This window comes from Hydra vulgaris, chromosome 03, assembly GCF_038396675.1.
Source record: "Hydra vulgaris chromosome 03, alternate assembly HydraT2T_AEP".
Taxonomy (NCBI): Eukaryota; Metazoa; Cnidaria; class Hydrozoa; order Anthoathecata; family Hydridae; genus Hydra; species Hydra vulgaris.
The window spans coordinates 45,682,014-45,701,770 of record NC_088922.1 but is presented as its reverse complement, the minus strand read 5'-3'; the positions used below and the strand labels follow the sequence as shown (position 1 = coordinate 45,701,770).

The 19,757-nt window shown below is 26.4% G+C and overlaps 1 protein-coding gene and 1 long non-coding RNA gene across 2 annotated transcripts; both read right to left on the bottom strand.

Annotated features, from left to right (window-relative positions):
• Positions 1-5,571: 5,571 nt before the first annotated feature.
• On the bottom strand, positions 5,572-6,931 carry LOC101239906 (fibroblast growth factor 3). The gene is made up of 3 exons (XM_065793404.1): positions 6,384-6,931; positions 6,102-6,205; positions 5,572-5,921 (listed from the first exon to the last, which is right to left on the bottom strand). The coding sequence occupies exons 1-3, from the start codon at positions 6,706-6,708 to the stop codon at positions 5,706-5,708; spliced, it is 645 nt and encodes a 214-aa protein (XP_065649476.1). The 5' UTR covers positions 6,709-6,931; the 3' UTR covers positions 5,572-5,705.
• A 7,960-nt stretch (positions 6,932-14,891) lies between these two features.
• LOC136077748 (uncharacterized) lies at positions 14,892-17,525 on the bottom strand. The gene is made up of 2 exons (XR_010637248.1): positions 17,349-17,525; positions 14,892-15,285 (listed from the first exon to the last, which is right to left on the bottom strand). It is a non-coding gene; the product is annotated as an uncharacterized LOC136077748 (long non-coding RNA).
• Between the last annotated feature and the right edge of the window lie 2,232 nt (positions 17,526-19,757).

Here is a 19,757-nt window from a genome sequence, read left to right as displayed (position 1 = left end):
ACTTATACATATATGTAAAATGTTTCCACAATATTTTAGATGAAACTGCTAGGTTATCAATATCAGTTGTATGGTCAGGAAGTGTGTCAGTTAGAGTACTTATCTAAGTGTTGGTTCATGGCTGATCTTAACCGATTTTTATTAATATATTTAATTAATTATTTGATTTTAAATAATTAATGAGTGCATTCTAGCGTTAAGATGTATTTATATGATAAGATGCAATTTATATGCTATATGAATTAGTGTGTACATGGAGCACAATTTTTATATTTGTATCACTGTTTGGCGACTCTGTTCTATTTTTTTTGATTTTGGTGTTCTAGTTCAGCATCATCATCATCATCATCATCATCATCATCATCATCATCATCATCATCATCATCATCATCATCATCATCATCATCATCATCATCATCATCATCATCATCATCATCATCATCATCATCATCATCATTATCATCATTTTCATCTTCAACGGATTTTAATAAATCCGTAATCTCTTTTCATATTATTACCGAACGAAAAAAATAATAATTAGGCAAGCATTGCAATACTGGTTGGAAAGAGTTACTTTAAAATAAAGGAATCAACCATAAAAATCCACTCCTGGCCTATATATACTTATATATATTTGATAATTTATAGTATACTTTATATATAATGATATAAAGATTTATATTATATTTTATGTATACTGATATATATTGATCATAGAGCCTATAATACATGCAGTAAGAATAATTATATCAAAAAATTGATTTTCTTATAGAAGTGTTTGCTAAAAATGATAACTAAAAATTTAGATTGAAACAAATAGTTCAAAAATTTAAAACAAAAGCATCAAAACCTTTATCTGACGCAAAAAAACCTCTTTAATGATCTAAAAATACTTCGATACCGTAGATACCTAGGATAACCACAAAACTTATCGAAAATTATATCGAAATTTTGGTTATAGAGCTGTTTTTAAATTTAACTCTACACTAGAAACAGTATTAACTTGTAAAAATAAATCCATATTGCCACGCTTAAACAAACCAGATGTTTATAAACTAACCTGTAGTTGCAGTAAATCTTATGTAGGTGAAACTGATTTGAAAATGTCTAGTCATTTTTTACACCACCAAAAGTCAATTCATGACGGGAAATATAGTATTTCTGGAGTATCAAACCACAAAAAATTTCCTTAGGGAAATATTTAGTGGACTGATACCAAAATTTTTAGCAGTAAATTCTAATAAATTTGAAAGAAAAATGAGGAAATTTTGTAAATACAATACCTACAAACCACGCGAATCAATGGGAATGAATTTGGATGATGGTCAATATTTAAACACAGGTTTTTGGAAACCAACGGTAAGATTTATTCAGATCAAAACTTGACGCCAACACAATGTTTTCTTTTCACAAGTTTTTAAACACTTTTGTAATATTTAGTTTTATAATCATAGTAAGACCGTCTTATGGTCTCGAAATATTACTAATAAATAATAATAAAGTTGTTTTGAATGTCTCCATAAAAAAACTATTTTAAAAATATTTTAATAAGAAACATTCAAGATGTCTTTAAAACAATATACTTTTCACGATAAAAGTCTATATATAGTTTACCTAAAAAAGAAATATTTTTTTAAAAAACAATTTCAGAAATAAATTAAAAAAAGCTAATTGTAGCATGAAAATAAAATAAAATTAAAAAAAATTCACAAATAAAATAGAAGTATATTATAAAAAAAACATATCAAGTTAAATTATAGATTTTAAACATTTAAATTAAATCAATGAGATAAATTTTATATACTTTCATATTTTATTTACTTTCATATTTTATTTACTTTCATATTTTTATTGTTTTGCAACTTAAATACTTTGTTTTATAAACTATAAAAACAAAATATCATTTTTGTTTCACATGCAAAACAGTAGATTGTGCACCATCTACGTAAAGCCGTTTCATTAAGTAGGCAATTCCACGATATGCTCATAGTAATTAAAAAACTATGTACCATTCTAAAATGTAATAAAATTACAAGTTTTAGTACCAAAAATGAAATTGGGTAACTTTCAGCAAATACAGTATAGTTATAGGTATCAAAGCAAATAACAAAGATTTTGAATGTATTTTGTTATACACTCTAGGGTACTTCTAACTCAAATAGTTGTTAAAATATGTGTAAAAATAGTGAGTCTGCTGAAAACAATTGCCAATGCTGCAGTGGCTTTCATTAATCTATCCTTGTGGAACTTTAAAATATTTCTCTATATTTTAATAATTTAATTGTTGATTGAAGAAAACCTACTTTTTTTGGTTTTCACTTATTCAAAAAATAATTTTAAATCATATTTTTTCAATTTTTCAACCGAAAAAAAAAATCATTTTTGTGACAAGATTTAAAGTTGGTGAAATAAAATCAGCCTTAAATACTGCATCCATTTGCATCCCTGGTTGCTGCAAACGGATTCCCTTAGATCAAAAACCATTGACTAGATGTATAGACTGTTTTAAGATGTTTCTATCTTTTTCTATTCTATTTTTGCCAGATTATGACATATTTTGGCCCACTGCACTGTGGCGCCAATAGGACTTTTCGGTTTTTCACATTTGACACTATCAGGCGTGCACATTTAAGAATGCACTTGTTTATGTAAATTCAGTGTGTTTAAAAAAATTGTCGTGATTGGAGTCTGGGAGTAAAAATGTCCCCCAAAATTCTAAAGTTTACTAGCTCATTACCCTCCACTCTATTTCAGTTTGAAATTTGCACAACATCTAAGAGTGTTATAACTGAGACTCCAAAAAGTTCAGTTAGCGCTACTTTATAGTTTTGATGTCAGAAATGGATTCTCTGACCCAAAAATTCTATAAATAGATGTATAATATGAACTATATTTTTATGTTTGTTATTTTTGCTAACTTTTGGTATATTTTGGCCCACTGGGGAGGGATTATACTCTAAACATAGGTTATTCCATGTAAAGGCTATAATCTAAGTTATATGTCTTTGGACACCAGTCAAATATCCCATAAAAGTATTAATGAATAGAAAAACTTTCAAGATTTTCTGAACATCTGCTTTTTTGCACAAAAACGATGCAAAGAAGATAATCTTACGTTTTTATTACAGGTACCAATTACTCTAAGTTAATTGTAATAAAGTTTCTTAAACAGTTCTTCATCAAAAACACATTTTCAGGACTTTCCACATTTTTCACTGTTTCTTCTGTTTTATTTCATCTATGTATGTAAGCTAAAACAGAAAAAACAATGACGCGTATATTACTTTCACATAACTTTGAGAAAATTTTAAAAAATGACGCAAAATATTGATAATGAACGCCGAAAACCACAAAAATGTGCATTCTTTTGAGTTTATATTACCACTTGTCATTTTATTCAAGATGCCACTCAATCAATGTCATTGCTAAAGAGCCACTCTAAAGAATTAGAACTAGATAAAAACTTGTAAACACAAATAATTGCAGTAGAACGTTTTTTTTTCTAATTAACTTAGAAAAAAAACTAAAACTTTGATATTGATATAGATAAACTTTCCTTAATCCACATGACAAATTCCTTTCTGAAACATACTTGCGCAAATAGTTATTAAAGAAATCGCCGTTACATTCTGTTTATAGTAGAAACCGGTCGTTTGCTAGTTTTTAACCGCTACAAGTTTAATTTGTTTTTTATTATAATCTAAAATTGTGTAAAAATTGATAGATTTTTGACATTTTATTTAAAAATTATAAAAATTCCAATTTAAATAAGGTTAATAAAAGTTAATGTTGTTAGAATAGATTTAAGTTGTTAGCATAGATTGAAGCAGTCTTTTAATATCAATGATCTCCAATTAATTGTTGAATAAAACAACTTTTTCAACACATTTAAAGAAAGGACATTCTTTTAATTAATAAACAATAAAAATAATTTATTGATTGTATTTTATGCTTACTGAAAATACTATAGTTTAATTTTTATATTAAGGGAATAAAAATCTTAGAGATTGTCAAGGCAACTAATTTTTGCTTTATTGTTTGTTTATAGAAGAAGATACTAACCTCGAATCTTCATAAAACCTGGGTCTCTTGTCTCAAACTATTACTTTATATATATATGATGTATGTATGTATGTATGTATGTATGTATGTATGTATGTATGTATGTATGTATGTATGTATGTATGTATGTATGTATGTATGTATGTATGTATGTATGTATGTATGTATGTATGTATGTATGTATGTATGTATGTATGTATGTAATTTCATTATTCTCATTTTTTTCCGCTCGGTAAAACTAAAAAAAAAAATTTGTACGTAAAAACTATTTAAAAGTAATCTCTTTTTTTTGTTGTTGTTGTTGATTAGGTGTTCCCAGAAGTCCTAACAGTCTTATCGCGGAGCACCTCGAGAGAGCATTTAACTAGAGGTTCTCGCCTCCTTTCCCTACCAATGTCACTTTTTGGGCTAAACCGGCGTCGAACCTCGGACCTCTGGGTTCTAAGCCAGAGCATTAACCACTGCGCCGCGGCTGCTTTTCGTTTAGAAAAGAACTAAAAAGGAGAAAAGAATTAATTTATAATCATAGAAACTAAGTAAGTAATAAGAAAAAAATGTAAAATCGTAGGTGATACTCACTAAAAAAAAAAAAAGACTGAAACCTCTATCATAGGGTGGGATATGAGGTATACCATTAGTCATTAGTTTGGCCCGTAGGAAAAAAAATTATATTTAGGGGGGGGGGGGGGGGGGAGGGGGAGGGGAAGGGGGGCATTGCTAGATTAGGAGGCCCGGAAATAGCTTTAGGGAAATTTTCTTTTTTTAGTTATTTTTCAGTAAATTTTTTAAAAATAATTGGGGAGGGGGTCAAATGCCCCTGCTGCCTCTTCGGTTGCTACGGGGCTCTTGTAAAGCATACAACACCTACATATTTTAATGTAAGTACTTACTGTAGTTACTGTAAGCATATAACACCCTAAACATTTTACTGTAAGCACTTATTGTAGATGATGTAAGGATATAACATCCTTCAAATTTTATTGTAAGTACTTACTGTAGTTACTGTTAGCATATATAACACCATACACGTTTATATTTTTTTAACCAATAATCTCTGATTATAAAAAATAATTTAATACTTTTTAGTTCATTTTCTCTAAAAGTATAGAAGCGATTAGTTTATTTTTTTTTTTTTCCTCTCTCTAGATATTGATTTTGTTTTTAATCATTGAAATATTGAAAATGATGAATGCAATCAATAATTATTATTCTAAGAAATATTTTAAGAAAACATTACTTTGTTGCTTAGTTAAAAAACTTTATTAGTAATTATTTGTTATACTAAAACCATTAAAATGTTTTTAAACTTTTTTTTCAATACTTTCATTTATTATTCAACTTTTTGAACTTCTTCATCAAATGCCTTTCTGCGGTTCTCTGCGACTGTAACATTAAATAATATTGAAGCATCTTAACAAACATAATTGACAAGCCATTATAATAATTGAGAAGCCATTATGTGATCTTGGTGCACCATAATAACCATAACACAAATTTATTACGTAAAAATAGAGAAAATCGTAAGTTCTATTCAAATAAATAAGTAAATATTATCACTTGTTATAAATTACAGAGGACTAAGTCCATATACTAATAAATTGTTAGATATTTAATGCAGAGATAAATCTTATTGTCGTTAAACGCTAAAAATCCATAACGGAGAATTGAGTCTCATTATCTCCAGGCAGTGTCCTAGAAGCGCGACAAGCTACTCCGTACGATTTATTACCAACTTTTTGCTTCAACCCCAATAACCAGGGAGGTTCTTTGGTCGATTTTGGATACTTGATTGAGAAGTATGAATAAAAGGAATGCGGAAGGACTTCCTCAATAAAATAAATATCAGGACTTATATTTGTCTAAAGTAAAATAAGATAACATGTAACATATTATTCACGTAGCATATTAACAACGATCATAATTATGCTGATATGAACTTTTTTAATAGTCTAAAACTATTTGTTTTTTTAATAATTTACTTGTTTATTCCAATTTATTCTGTATAGTATAATTTAAAATCCAACAAAATTTAACATTACCTTTGTTTTTACTTTTCCATCAGAGTTAATCGATATATACTTTCCTGTCAAAACGCTTTTTATCCTTTTTATTTGCGGGGCTATTACTTGCATTTCTAATACACCTGTAAAAATTTCAAAAATGCACAAAGTATACATCTTGAACGCTATTTTATTAAATTTATATTTTAAAACAATTTTGACAAAAATGTTTGAGCTAGTAAGAAAAGGGAGTAGTCAGAATAAGCAAGTCAATCATTTTAAACAAAATCTTATAACAATTTTATTTTTATCAAAACTTACTGTAATTTGTTTCTATTGTATTGCCAGCCACTTTTCCCGAATTTAGTACTTCTAAGTAATAACCTGTCCTACTTTTTAATCTGACTTTACGGAAGTTTGTTGGTTTCAAAGAAGTATAATCACGATGGGTAGTTGGTGGAAGAATTTCGACCAGTTCGTCAACATTTTTGTGAAAAAAAGATGAAAACTTTTCTGCGTGTTTTATGCGTTTTTTAATATGTCGGCCTGTTATTGTTACAACTTCATTTGAACGTATCTCCTGACCCGTTATACTTAAAACTATAAGCAAAACTACTATAGACATTTTAATTTTTGATGTTTTCATCTTTCAGTTTACATTTAAATTGCACTTATAAAAAAGCTGATTATTTTTTTAGAAGAAGTGGATTCGTTTGTCGCTCCTCTTAATCTGTAACCACGATTTATTTATTTACTTATAACTTCCTTATACAAGCAAATGACTTCAACCACATCAAGTATAAGGTAGCATGGTTTAAAAAATGTATGCGACATTTAAACAAACTTTCAAAACAGTGTACATCAAGTGTAAGTTAAACACGTTGTAATTAGACCAAAAAACAATAATAACAACAAAAGCTTCATTAAAACAAATTTAATATCTTCATTAATAATAAAAGGAAATAATTTATATGTTAAAAAAAAGTAATTCTTATTTATAGTAATATATATATATATATATAAAAGATATATATATATATATATATATATATATATATATATATATATATATATATATATATATATATATATATATATATATATATATATATACATATATATATAATATATAATACATATATAAATGTTTTTTAGTCACCATAATAAAGTTTTTCTTCTGTCTTTTCCATTAATCAACTTAACGTATTAGTTACCGCATACAATGTTGCACAAAATGTTATAATCAATTGTTTGTAATTATTATATAATGATTTAATAAAATTGATTAAAGTTATATATATTATTGTTATCATTATAACATTTTTTTTTAAATATTTTGTTTTTGTAGTTCTTAAAATACATTAAAACTTTTAAAATAATATTATTAACATTACCATTACTAATAAAATGAGCTAGAGTGTCTGTGGAAAAAGGTTAAGCGCAACTTCTTAATAAAGTTAGTTTTAAAATAAAATTTGGATTTACAAACTTCCAAGTTTTGCTGTTTTTAATTTATCAAAAAATATATTTTTCATTCTACAATAGAATAAAGCAAGTCTCAAAAATTCCCCCAATTTTATTTTCATTCCCAGAATTACAAATGGATGGCGATCTATTTTAGTCATGAGTTGCGCAAGATTTTGTTTTTGTTTCCGTTGTCCATATTTAAAATGACATAATGACATAAGATGGTTACAAAGACAATCTTTAAATGAAGAAAAAAAACTTGTTTACGATTCAAATTATCCGTTAAATCTAAAGTGTCCGAAGCTTTGACAGGGAAAAAAATGAAAAATGAAAAACTAAATGGGCTCCAACTAATAAACAACTATTTCCTTTTTATAAATTTTATCACTAATTATTGTGTCTGTCGTGTATTTGATTACAAAAAACTATTATCAATAAATGTTTAAAACAACAAATTTAAAATGTATTTTCCGTGGCTTGACAGTTTTTTGCCGTTTCACGTTTCAGAATCACATCTAGATTGGTGTAAAATGTTTCCTAAATGTAAAACGGTTTAATATGAAAACTTTAATCTTGTTTATTGAGTAAACAAAAGGTTTTATAGGTTTTTTCTCATAGTAAAAAACAAAAAATGGTTAGATGTTTTCCAATATAACAGTATTGTGTAAGAATGCAGTTTATAACTTTTACTTTTTAAAAGCTGCAAACTATATTATAAATAAATTGCTAAAATTATTTATAAGTCTACTCATAATGCTAACTGCACCTTTAAATCAAATTGTAAATATTTATTTTCCAATAAAATAAAATAGTAGCTAGGAGGTATCTCTCTTTAAAAGAAGGAGGAGAAAAGAAGGAGGAGACATGAAATTTTAACTCTACAACCAAGTTTACCGACATACAATTTCCAACACTCAATCTGCAACAAACTCATTGAACATACAAGTTCCAACACTCAAGCTGCAACAACTTATTGATCATAGATACAAAACAAAACATTCAAAGCAGAAATACTATATTCCAAAAATGTCTTTGAGTCAATCCTAATTCTCAATATCTAGAAGAGGACCACAATTGTGGAACTCATTTCTCACAAATGAGATTAAAACGATAAACTCTTTTTAGCATTTTAAATGCGTTGTTAAACAACAGTTACTTGAACATTACTATATATATATATTCTATTAAACACCCAATAATTACATAAATTATAGGTAAAAAAAAAACAAATAAAGAAAATGCTATGTGTCTTCTTGTACTGTTCTTGGAATGTTTTCTTCCATCAAAGTTCGAAATATAAGTCTTTGTTCCTTTAAATTCCATAATTGGACCGATTGTTTTAAAATTGCGGCGATATTGGCATCTAACACTTCCTTAGGGCGTGCAGTTTTAATTTTATTGCCCTCGATCATACATTGCAACATATGAATACCAAATTGCTTGCATATTAGCCATATCTCACCAACAAATAAACTTTGGTTATTTATACACGGCAACTGAGTCATTATAATGGAGTAACATATGGGGTCATTAAGTAGCCTGATAAATAAGTTTAATTTGCTATGAATAAGAATGTTCGATACAGAGTCTACTTTGAAAAAAGAATGGAGGTAATTTTTACTATCCTCAGAAATATTAAAAAATGATTTTAAGACAGATCGTCCAACTTTATCAATATTCTGTAGAAACTTATTGTTGCAACCACCCAGTTCTAGTCCGTATAATAGCGTTGGAATAGCTAGGGAATTAAATAAATAAATAATCGTAGCAGGCTGGCAGAAGCGAATTCCGTTTCTTATAAGAGCTTTTGCAACAGATAAAAATTGCGTTATCCTTTCATTTATATTCGTTTTTTGGAGTGTTGCCGTCATATTTTTGTTCTTATTATCCCAAAGGAAACCAAGATGTTTTAAATTGCTTTGAAACTTAATAGGAGCGTCGTTAACATAAATCACGTTATTGATGATCGAGCTTACTCCAGATATTAAAAATTCAGTTTTTTCTGCATTTAGTTTGATGAAGTTTGATATGACTTACTTTTGGACGATGTTAATAAGATTTTGAAGACCAGATATAGTTGAACTTGGCAAAATTATATCATCCGCATACGCATTGACACCAGTGTATACCCCATTTATTGAAGTTCCTACTTTGGATTCTGAGACAATTTTCTCTAAAAGATTTTCAGTATAAATATTGTAAAGATGAGGCGAAAGTATGGACCCTTGTCGAACTCCCTGAGACAACCTAAACTCTTCTGATGTGCATCCAAAATATGATACATTAGCAGTACCTGCCCGATATAACGATGAAATGGTATGAACTACCGATAGTGGGATTTTTTTCTGATAATATAGTTTCTCAAATAGTATTTCCCAGTTACAACTATCAAAAGCTTTGTTAGCGTCTAAACTGCATATATATACAGGTGAATAAATATACAGGTGAATCTTATGTGTATAGTGTTTTATTGTTTCACTCAGAAGAAATTCTGCGTGAAGGGTAGAGCTATTTTTTTTAAACCCAAATTGATGTGAATGACTCTCTGTGATATCTGGACATATGTGTACAATAAGATATTCGAGAAGTTTCGTAAAAATAGGTAGAATGCTGATTCCTCTGTAGTTATTTGGATTTTCCGGTGATGTTTTATAAGACTTAACTAATGGAATAATTGTGGCTGTTGATAAACATTGGGGAACCTTTCCATTTGTTAACATGCTGTTATAAAAAGAAGCGAGTAACATTAGAAGATTGTTACTGCGAGAGTTTTTAAGATGTTCAGCACTTATTCTAAAACAATCGTTGGATTTATTATTTTTAAGATTTAAAATACATTTTTCAATATCAGCTGTTGAAATAAACTTTGAATTAGGCTCTTTACTTATATGTGGAATTTGTTAAGGATTAAATTCGTTATTTGTACATTGCGGCGTATTAAGTATTTTTTGAAAATGATGGCTAAATTCTTCAACGATTTCATTTTTGTTTTGCAATTTATTAATTGTAAAGAGCCGAGTATTATTCTTGTTTTTTATTTTGCGAATATTGTCCCAAAACTTTTGAGGATTAGTGTTGCGTAGGTATTCGATATTTTTAGTTTTTTTGTAGATTTTTTTGTTATGTGCTGCTTTAACAGCTTTACGGAAGTTTTTTCGGGAATAGATATATCTTTTGTAGACTACGCATTCTACTGACTTGTTATAATCGGATTTTTGCAATTGCTTATAGTGAAAGGATAGGTTATCTTTACATCTTTTAAGCTCTGGTGTCCACCAAGGTTTTGCTATAGATAGATTATGATTATAAAAATCAATAAACTTTTCATTCTTCCATGCATGTTTTGGAACTGAATCATACTTTTCCATTGTATTATTTATTTCGTTAGATAAGCTGCTACCTCTAAGGTTGATACTTGTGGATACCGGAAGGTGATCACTATTATTAAACGCTGAAGAGGGAATGACTTGACAATTTGTAAAACATAGTTCTGTATCTTTTAAAGATGCTATATAGTCAATGTAAGAAGAATTTAAAAGAGTTTTATGTTGATAGGTGTAGGTAGGACCAGCACCATTGACTATATCGACAAAAACCAACTCGTTTGATTTAATAAAGTTTGTGAGATGTTTTGAAAGATTGTTTCGTGTTTTGTTGTTACGAAATTCTAAATCATATATTTTATAAGGAAATGACTGAAAGTCTCCAGATATAATACATTCTGCTTCATCTTCATAATTGTTCATGATTGAAGTAATTGTATGTAATTGAGAAAAATATTTATCGTACGATTAATTATTGTTACAACAGCATGAAAGATAAACCCCAATAAAAATTAAATGACGCTTGTTTATTGTGCCTTTTATTGCAAGAATGTTTTTATCCTCATGTATTATATGAAAAGACGACATACCTTTTTTAATAAAGAATGCGTTTCTTCCATACGGTCTACCGTGTGTATTTTTTTCTGCCGCATGAAAGATAACATTATGTGTTAGTAATGCAACATTATCTAACAGAAAACTCTCGATGTTTAGCAGCCAGTGCTCCGAAATAAAAATAATATCGAAATACTTTAATAATTTAGAGATATAATACGAGTTCGATTTAAAACTTTGACAGTTAAACGCACAGAGTGTTATTATTGTATTAGTTAAATTTAATTCTTTTTCTCCCATTATGATTTATAATTTGATTGTTGCATGAATGATGTAGAGTGATTTAAGAATTGTGGCAATTGTTTTTCAATACTTTGATGTGTTTTTTTGATTGTTAGTGTTTCACGGTGCATTCTAAATGGTTTGACAATAATGTTATTATCCCAAACATCGGGTTTAAGTACCATTCTTTTTTCGCTACTTTTAATTTTCACTTTGAAGGGTCGGTTGTACATGTTTTCTCTGTTAGATGTCTAAAGGCGTAATACCAATATCTTTATTCATGTAGTTCGAAAGATCTTCTTCAGATAAGGAATTACAAACACCGCCTACAAATATATAAGACTCTCGAATAATACGTTGCCCTACAATCGAGCTTCTGTTGTTAACAACTTTTTTTCCAAAGACGGGTTTTATCCTCTGCTTATCTATTTGGCTATTTATAACTCTATTATTTTTTCCAATCACTTTGAAATCTTGATAGTCTGCTATAAATTCGTTTTCTTTTCGCGGTTCAGGCTTAAGCAATTTAACCACGGTTGCGTAGGAATCTCTACTTTTATTTCTACAATCAACTTTCAAACTAGAATCCTCTGCAATGGAACATACAGGAACATCTTGCAGTGTATTTATTTGGTTTGCGGAATGATAATTTATTGAATTTGAAACAATAGATTTTAAAACTTCTTATGGTTTACTGTTACCTGCGTTAATAGATTGTGACGCACATTGATTTTTCACAATTTCGCTATTTGTTTTTTGTAATGCGTCGTGTTTTTCCTGTAATAAATGCAAATCTGCCATGATTTTTTTATTTTCCGATTGTAATGCCTTTAAGCGATCGATAATGTCTTTTAAGATCGATGTCATATTTATATCTGGTGATTGATAAATTTGTGGACTAACTTGTTTGGAGAAAGAAAGCAATTTATTGAAGTCCTTATGGAGTTGATTTTCCGCTATAGTAGTTGACATCAGATAAATATCATCAAGACACGTTATTATCTTATACCGCTTTCTAAAATTTTTTTCACTGGGTCTTCTGCGTCTAGAATAATGTTTAGCAACGAGAACTGCTCCATGTCAAAACGCTCTAATATTTCTGTAAACAATTCGACTCTTAATTTAAAAACTTCAGCCTCTTTAAACTGCGAAAGCCCATTGATAATGACTTCCTTTGGATGGGAACAAATTTCCTCTACATTTATTATATAGTTCTCTACAATATTGTTACTCGACTGTATTGTTAAAAACCACACTCCAATTTGTCTTGGTGCCATATAACATAAAGTTTAAATACATCAAAAATAAAAACTTGTTTTTTGTATTTTTTTCTTATTACACAGGGACTAAAAAGTTTCAGTATGTGTTTTTTTCCGTCTTACTGAAACAATCTCTTATTTTTTAAAAAAACTTTCACACGTCTTGAAATTTTTTTTTTTTTTTTCCCTTTACACAACAGCTGGAAATGGTTATGGTTATATTTATAAAAATGAATTTAATTGTATTTATATTTATAAAGATACATTTACTTGGCTATTTTACTTATACGAGTTCTTATATTTAATTCTTACATTTAAATATCTTATAATTTGTGTTTATCTTATATTTAATTGATATTGATTGTAAAACATAATTGAAATTAACGGGGCAAGATGATAAGACCATCGTCTTCTGCTTGCTCCAGTCAATTTGTTACGTTAACAGTTTTGTAAAAAAAAAAATTTTATATTGACGAAAAAGATTATATGATAATAACAAATGTATAAAACCTTGAAAAAATTTTTTGTTTCTCTGTACTTCAGCGTAAAGACTTGCGTAGATAACTATTTTTATTTTTTACCATTTAATTGGGAAGTTGACACTTTCTTCCTTACTAATGATGCATATATGGCCAGAGCCAGCTTTTAACCACGGACCTCAAGTTCTGAGGTAAGAACTCTAAACATAACGCTATGACTGCTGTAATACTTTCTTTAAAGTTGGCTCAGGTAAGTAAGATGAGCAGGTTCCTAAGATGGTATAACCTCATTTACGGGTAGACTATTGATTTTTTCGCGAACTTTTTTGGTTAGGGATATTCATACAAGTTCGACAGTGTTATTTATTTTAATTTCTTGGTTGTATAGTTAAAATTTTTTGATTGTTTCATTGTTAAAAAAATTTACCATATAACCCCGTTTTAATTTTATTATTCAATATTTTGTAATTACATCAGAACGAAACAAGATCATCAAAGATTTATTACACCCTCAATATTTTATGCTTATCTACTACTAATTCCATAGGTTATATGAGATAATACATAAGCTGTTGTCATGCTATTTAAATTATGATAGTACTTGGTAAAGTTGCTAAAGATGATACGTTTTTAGAGGCTCAAGATGAGAAGGGGCTTTTTATTAAGAAAAGCGCGTCTTTTTAAAGTTGTTCTCCTCGGAGCTTTATTTTGGTATTTCAAGAGCGATATTTTTTCAAAAATTAGTACTGTAAACTTTTTTAGAGATTTATTATTGTTTGTTTTTTTGTGGTTGAGATATTTGCTTGTTATTGAAGTATAGTCCTTAAAGATAAAATTTTATTTAATTTTTTTGTTATTTTTTAGTTTTTTTTAGTTTCATTAAAAAAAAGCTTATCTTAAGAAACTGGTTTCCTAAGATGAGATGATTGGGTGTGTTGAAAATAACGCAATTTTTGGTATAAAGATTTTTTAATGAATTATTCATTTATATTCTTTAAGAGGAAAGATTAAATTATGATAATCATCAAAAATAAATATAAATATTATAATACTTCAGCTTCAAAAAATAATAGACTGTTTACATGCTCAACATACGCAACCTTCCCCTACAAAAATGATTTTTCAATAAGAAATTTATAATACAATAATGATTTTTTTTTTGTGGAAAAAATAACCAGATTTATATTAATATCTAAACAAAGATTTTGCATTTTGTGATAACACCAAAAAAAAAATCTTTTTGTAGATTCCCCAATCACGGCGTTAATTTTTGTTCAAAAATCTCCAGATTACCTATTAGCGCGTGTTTTCACACTTACAGTCATAGTAAGTAGAAAACATGTAAAAATAACAGTAACATTTTAATAGACCAATCAATATCAAAAGTTTTTTGCGAGTGGATTCTATTGGTGCAGACATTTTGCGCTAAACTTGAATTTTATTTATAAGAAAACAAAGCGTATGTTTATGTACCTCATCCTACCATTATTTTAATTATATCTTGAGATTATACTTTCACATTGATAACATAACATCAAATTAATATTTGCAGAAAAAATATTACAAAAATTTCACACTCCAATTATAATTGTACTTCCAAATAAAAATTATTAAAAAACTAATCTATATGTAAAGTAATTTTTTAAACTTAAAATCTTGTAATACACCAAAATTAAACAAACTCCAAAAATAATTTAAAGAAATTATGAAATATAAGTAATCTAATTAGTAAATAAAATAAAGGGAAAATTCTTTTCAGAAAATGCTACTATGAAAATTGTTTTAAATTGGTTTGTAGTTGAAGGTTCTTTTGATTTCGTTACAGGAAAGTAAGTCGCCAAATACAGCCTACCAATACCTAAAAAAAAATTACTACTGTCCTATCAATTTATCATACATGTTCAATTTTTATTCAATTTGTAAACTCTATTTCATAAATCTACACACACTGTAATTTGCATAGCTTGTTGAACAGCCTAGCTTTAGATATGTTGTATTAAATAACAAAATAGGATTAAATAGCTAACCTTAACTTAATCTTAAACCAATAGAATAATTTATTCTTAAACCAATATAATAACTTAACTTTAAACCAATACAACTACTATATACATCTACAGCTTAATTTATTCACAAAAAAAAAAAAAAAAAAAAGCATAACATTAAGAAAGGTGTCATCTTATTGATATTTTTATAACAGGTAATATTTATAAAAACTAATGGAAATAAATTATTTTCATATTTTGAATATCTTATCTTATGAAGGTTATCTTATGAATATCTTATGAAGGTTATATAAAAATATCTTGAAATGATATAAATAAAATCTGAGCCTAAAAACATATATTAACTAATTTAAACTAATATTATTTCTGAAATCGAGATATAATCAAAATGCAAAAACATTTTCAGAAATAAAATGAAACCAAAAAATTTGTTGCTTGTACATTCTTTTTGATATTTGCCAGCACAAATTTTTTAATAAAAAGCCATAAAACTGAGCAGCATCATTACATTTGTGATACCTATTTTAAAATTCACAATAAATGAAGTAATCTTTTCGTGACATACAAATCCAAAGTCCTTTTGGGACTCCGCATCACTGCTTGGATTATGGCTTTACTTAGATAACCTTAACACAAACATCAAGGTTTTTAATAATCTGATACCTTGTATCAGATTACTATAACCTCATACAAAGTATATCTGATACCTTGTATTAAACGTTTATTAACTTTAAAAAACAAGCTACAAATTTTTTTTGTTTTTGAACATGCAACATATAAATGAGAGAAACACAGTTTTTTAAGATATACACCAACATTTGTATGAAAAATTATTAATATAAAGCATTCAAATCTGCAAAAATAGAAAATTTGTAAACACTTCAGTTCGTTACTTATATAATGCAACATATTCAAATAGTCATTTGAATATACTAATTATAATTCCTAAAATACTTTTTGTAGCTGTTTATACTTTTTATTCACAATAGTACCAGCCTTTACATTCCTGAAGGTCTTTCAATAACAAAACTGTTGTAACCAATAATAAACTTTAATAATAAAAATGTTTATCAATTTAATAATAACTTAATAATAAGTTAATAATATGTAACTATTATACATCCAAGTTATATATATATATATATATATATATATATATATAAAAGTAAAAATAATATATATATATATATATATATATATATATATTATTTTTACTTATATATATATATATATATATATATATATATATATATATATATATATATATATATATATATATATATATATATATATATATATATATATATATATATATATATATAAGTAAAAATAATATATATATATATATATTATTTTTACTTTTATATATATATATATATATATATATATATATATATATACATATATATATATATATATATATATATATATATTTATATATATATATATATTTTTTATATATATATATATATTTTATATATATATATGTATATATATATATATACATATATATATATATATATATATATATATATATATATATATATATATATATATATATATACATATATATATATATATATATGTATATATATATATATATATATATATAGTTTATATATATATATATGTATATATATATATATATATATACATACATATATATATATATATATATATATATATATATATATATATATATATATATATATATATATATATATATATATATATATATGTATATATATATGTATATATATATATATATATATATATATATATATATATATATATATATATATATATATATATATATATATAAAAATAATAAATAATATAAACAATTATGAAAGTCTAATAATAAAAAGATAAAACTTGGAACTTCAAAAACTTTAAAGCATTTTTTTTTTCTCACCTGCTTACCTCAGCCAAATAAAATAAAAAATTATTTGTAAACATTTTTTCATACTGTTTTATATATATACTATTTATACCTACTAAAAAATATTAGTTTTAAAAAATATATTTTATCAACTATAAAATGTCAAGTGACAAATTAATAAAAAATTGTATAACATTTACATTTTAACATTCAAGATAAAGTCTTAAAAAAAGTTTTTTTTTTTTTTTTATTCAAATAATAAAAAAACATTTTTAAAAATGGCTGCCAATTCTGAAAATTAGTCAAAAAGTCACATAAAAACATCAGAGAAAAACTCCAACTTATCTTTTACTTCATATACAGGGCCGTAGGAACAAAAACTGAATGGGGGGTGGCAGAACTTCCCCGAAATAGTTTGTTTGTTTTTTTTTGTCGTTTTTTCAGTCAATTTCTTAAAATTAAATATTTGAAAAATTATTGGCGAGCAAATACCCCTGCTGCCCACCCGGCCTGATTTATAAAAAAAATTCCGCAAATGGTCCTTAATGTGTTAGGTCCATATTTAGTTAGAGATTTTAAAGTTAATTCATTATTTTAGGTTTTAAGACTTTTTGCAAATCAAAAATGTCAATTTTTAGAAGAAAAAATAAGATATCTCAAGATATATTTATTAACTTTTAAAATCTCTAGTTAAAAAAAGATATTAATGCAAGTATCAATTTCAAATGTAAAACTGTGTGTATAGAAGAGATATTATAGTGGTTTATCGACCATCTTTTAGAAAACTTTTTTATTATGATTAAAAAAATACGAAGAATGTGTAAAAGTACATATATTCTTCCATGAACAAAAAATATGACTCATATTTTAACATATTAACACATTAAAACATTCAACTTTTGACCAATTAAGCCATGATCCTTGGTTACTTAACTGCATATTTTAGTGTAGACTGAACCAAGCGTAAAAATATTCCAGTCTACACGACATTTAGTTTTAATAGTCGCGCGAACGGTTCACACTGAAAGATTTTTGGCCAAAAATTAACGCCGTGAATTAGTGCAATAGAGTAAAACCAATTTTTAATAATAAACCCAAATTTTATTGATTAGTGTGTCAAATTTGGTAAAACCAAATTTTTTTTTTTTAATTTAAATAGGTAATAAAAAACTGCATGAGAAAATATAAATATATATTTTACAAAATAATCAAATTGTCGTAATTATTATATGTAAAGAAAAAAAAACTGTGCGGTTTTTAGCGACATTCTGAAAAAACCGCACTTTTGAGAAAACATTAGATTTTTATAAATTTTAACTTTTTTTATTATTATTTTTAACACAACTTATATTTAAGAAACTTTATTAAAATTTTTCACATTTTTTGCAACAACAAAAAAAAATTCAGTTCCAACTACATATTTTTTTTGGTAAACATGTTTCTTTGCACATCCGTTCCCGACACATCGAGTTCTCACCTTGTACGTTTCTGTGTGTAATTTTAAGTGAAAATAAGCGAGTTTACTGGAAACCAGCGATTGCATGCAAGCGTGTAAAACATTTACCACTCTTGCACAACAGTTTGAGCAACAGTGGAAAAATTTTTTAATCTAAATTCTTACATTTTGAGTCTTTGCTATACTTAGTAAGAATTTCTTTCCACGCTTGTTTGACATGATAATAAACGTATCGTACTCCATCCAACCTGATTTTAAAATTGAATATTTGGTGCCAAATGAAATGGTTTTTTTTTTTTAGATGATATTTTAAAGTGAGTGAGTTAAGTGGAATTGAGTGAGTGATGATTATACTGAGAAATATCATAATAATTGGTTTTTAATAAGTAAGTGATGATTGTATTAAAAAATAACATTGTAATTCATTTTCAATTAAACCAGAAATAACACTTATTTTAACAAGTGAATTAGATAAAGATAGGCGCCTTTTATTTCACTTTTGGCTGCATAAAAATTTTGATATCAGAATGGAAGTTAAATTTCCAATAAGATAAAGCTAAAATTATTATATATATATTTTTTTTTTATTTACACTTTGCCGATAAAAAAAAAAATTTACAGTCGTAACTTATTAAAAAATAATTACATGACCCGGGGCTAGAAGAAGACAAATTTAGTCTTATCATTAAGCCCAATAAAATGCGTCATTACTAGAAAAAATATAGTTTGACAATAAAATATAGTTTCAATGTATATATCTCTGATATATATTATAAAAGAAAATTTAAATAAATCGCATATCGTTTAAAATTTATAGTTTTTCAAAAAATAAGATATAACAATTGCTTTGTAAAATAAAAGAAACAAAGTTTATTAAAATATTAAATGACAAAAATAACATTTAAGAATTGGTTTGAAAAATAAGAAGATATGATTTTATATAAAAACATTTTATTGGTAGAGCATTTTATAGTTTAACTTATTTA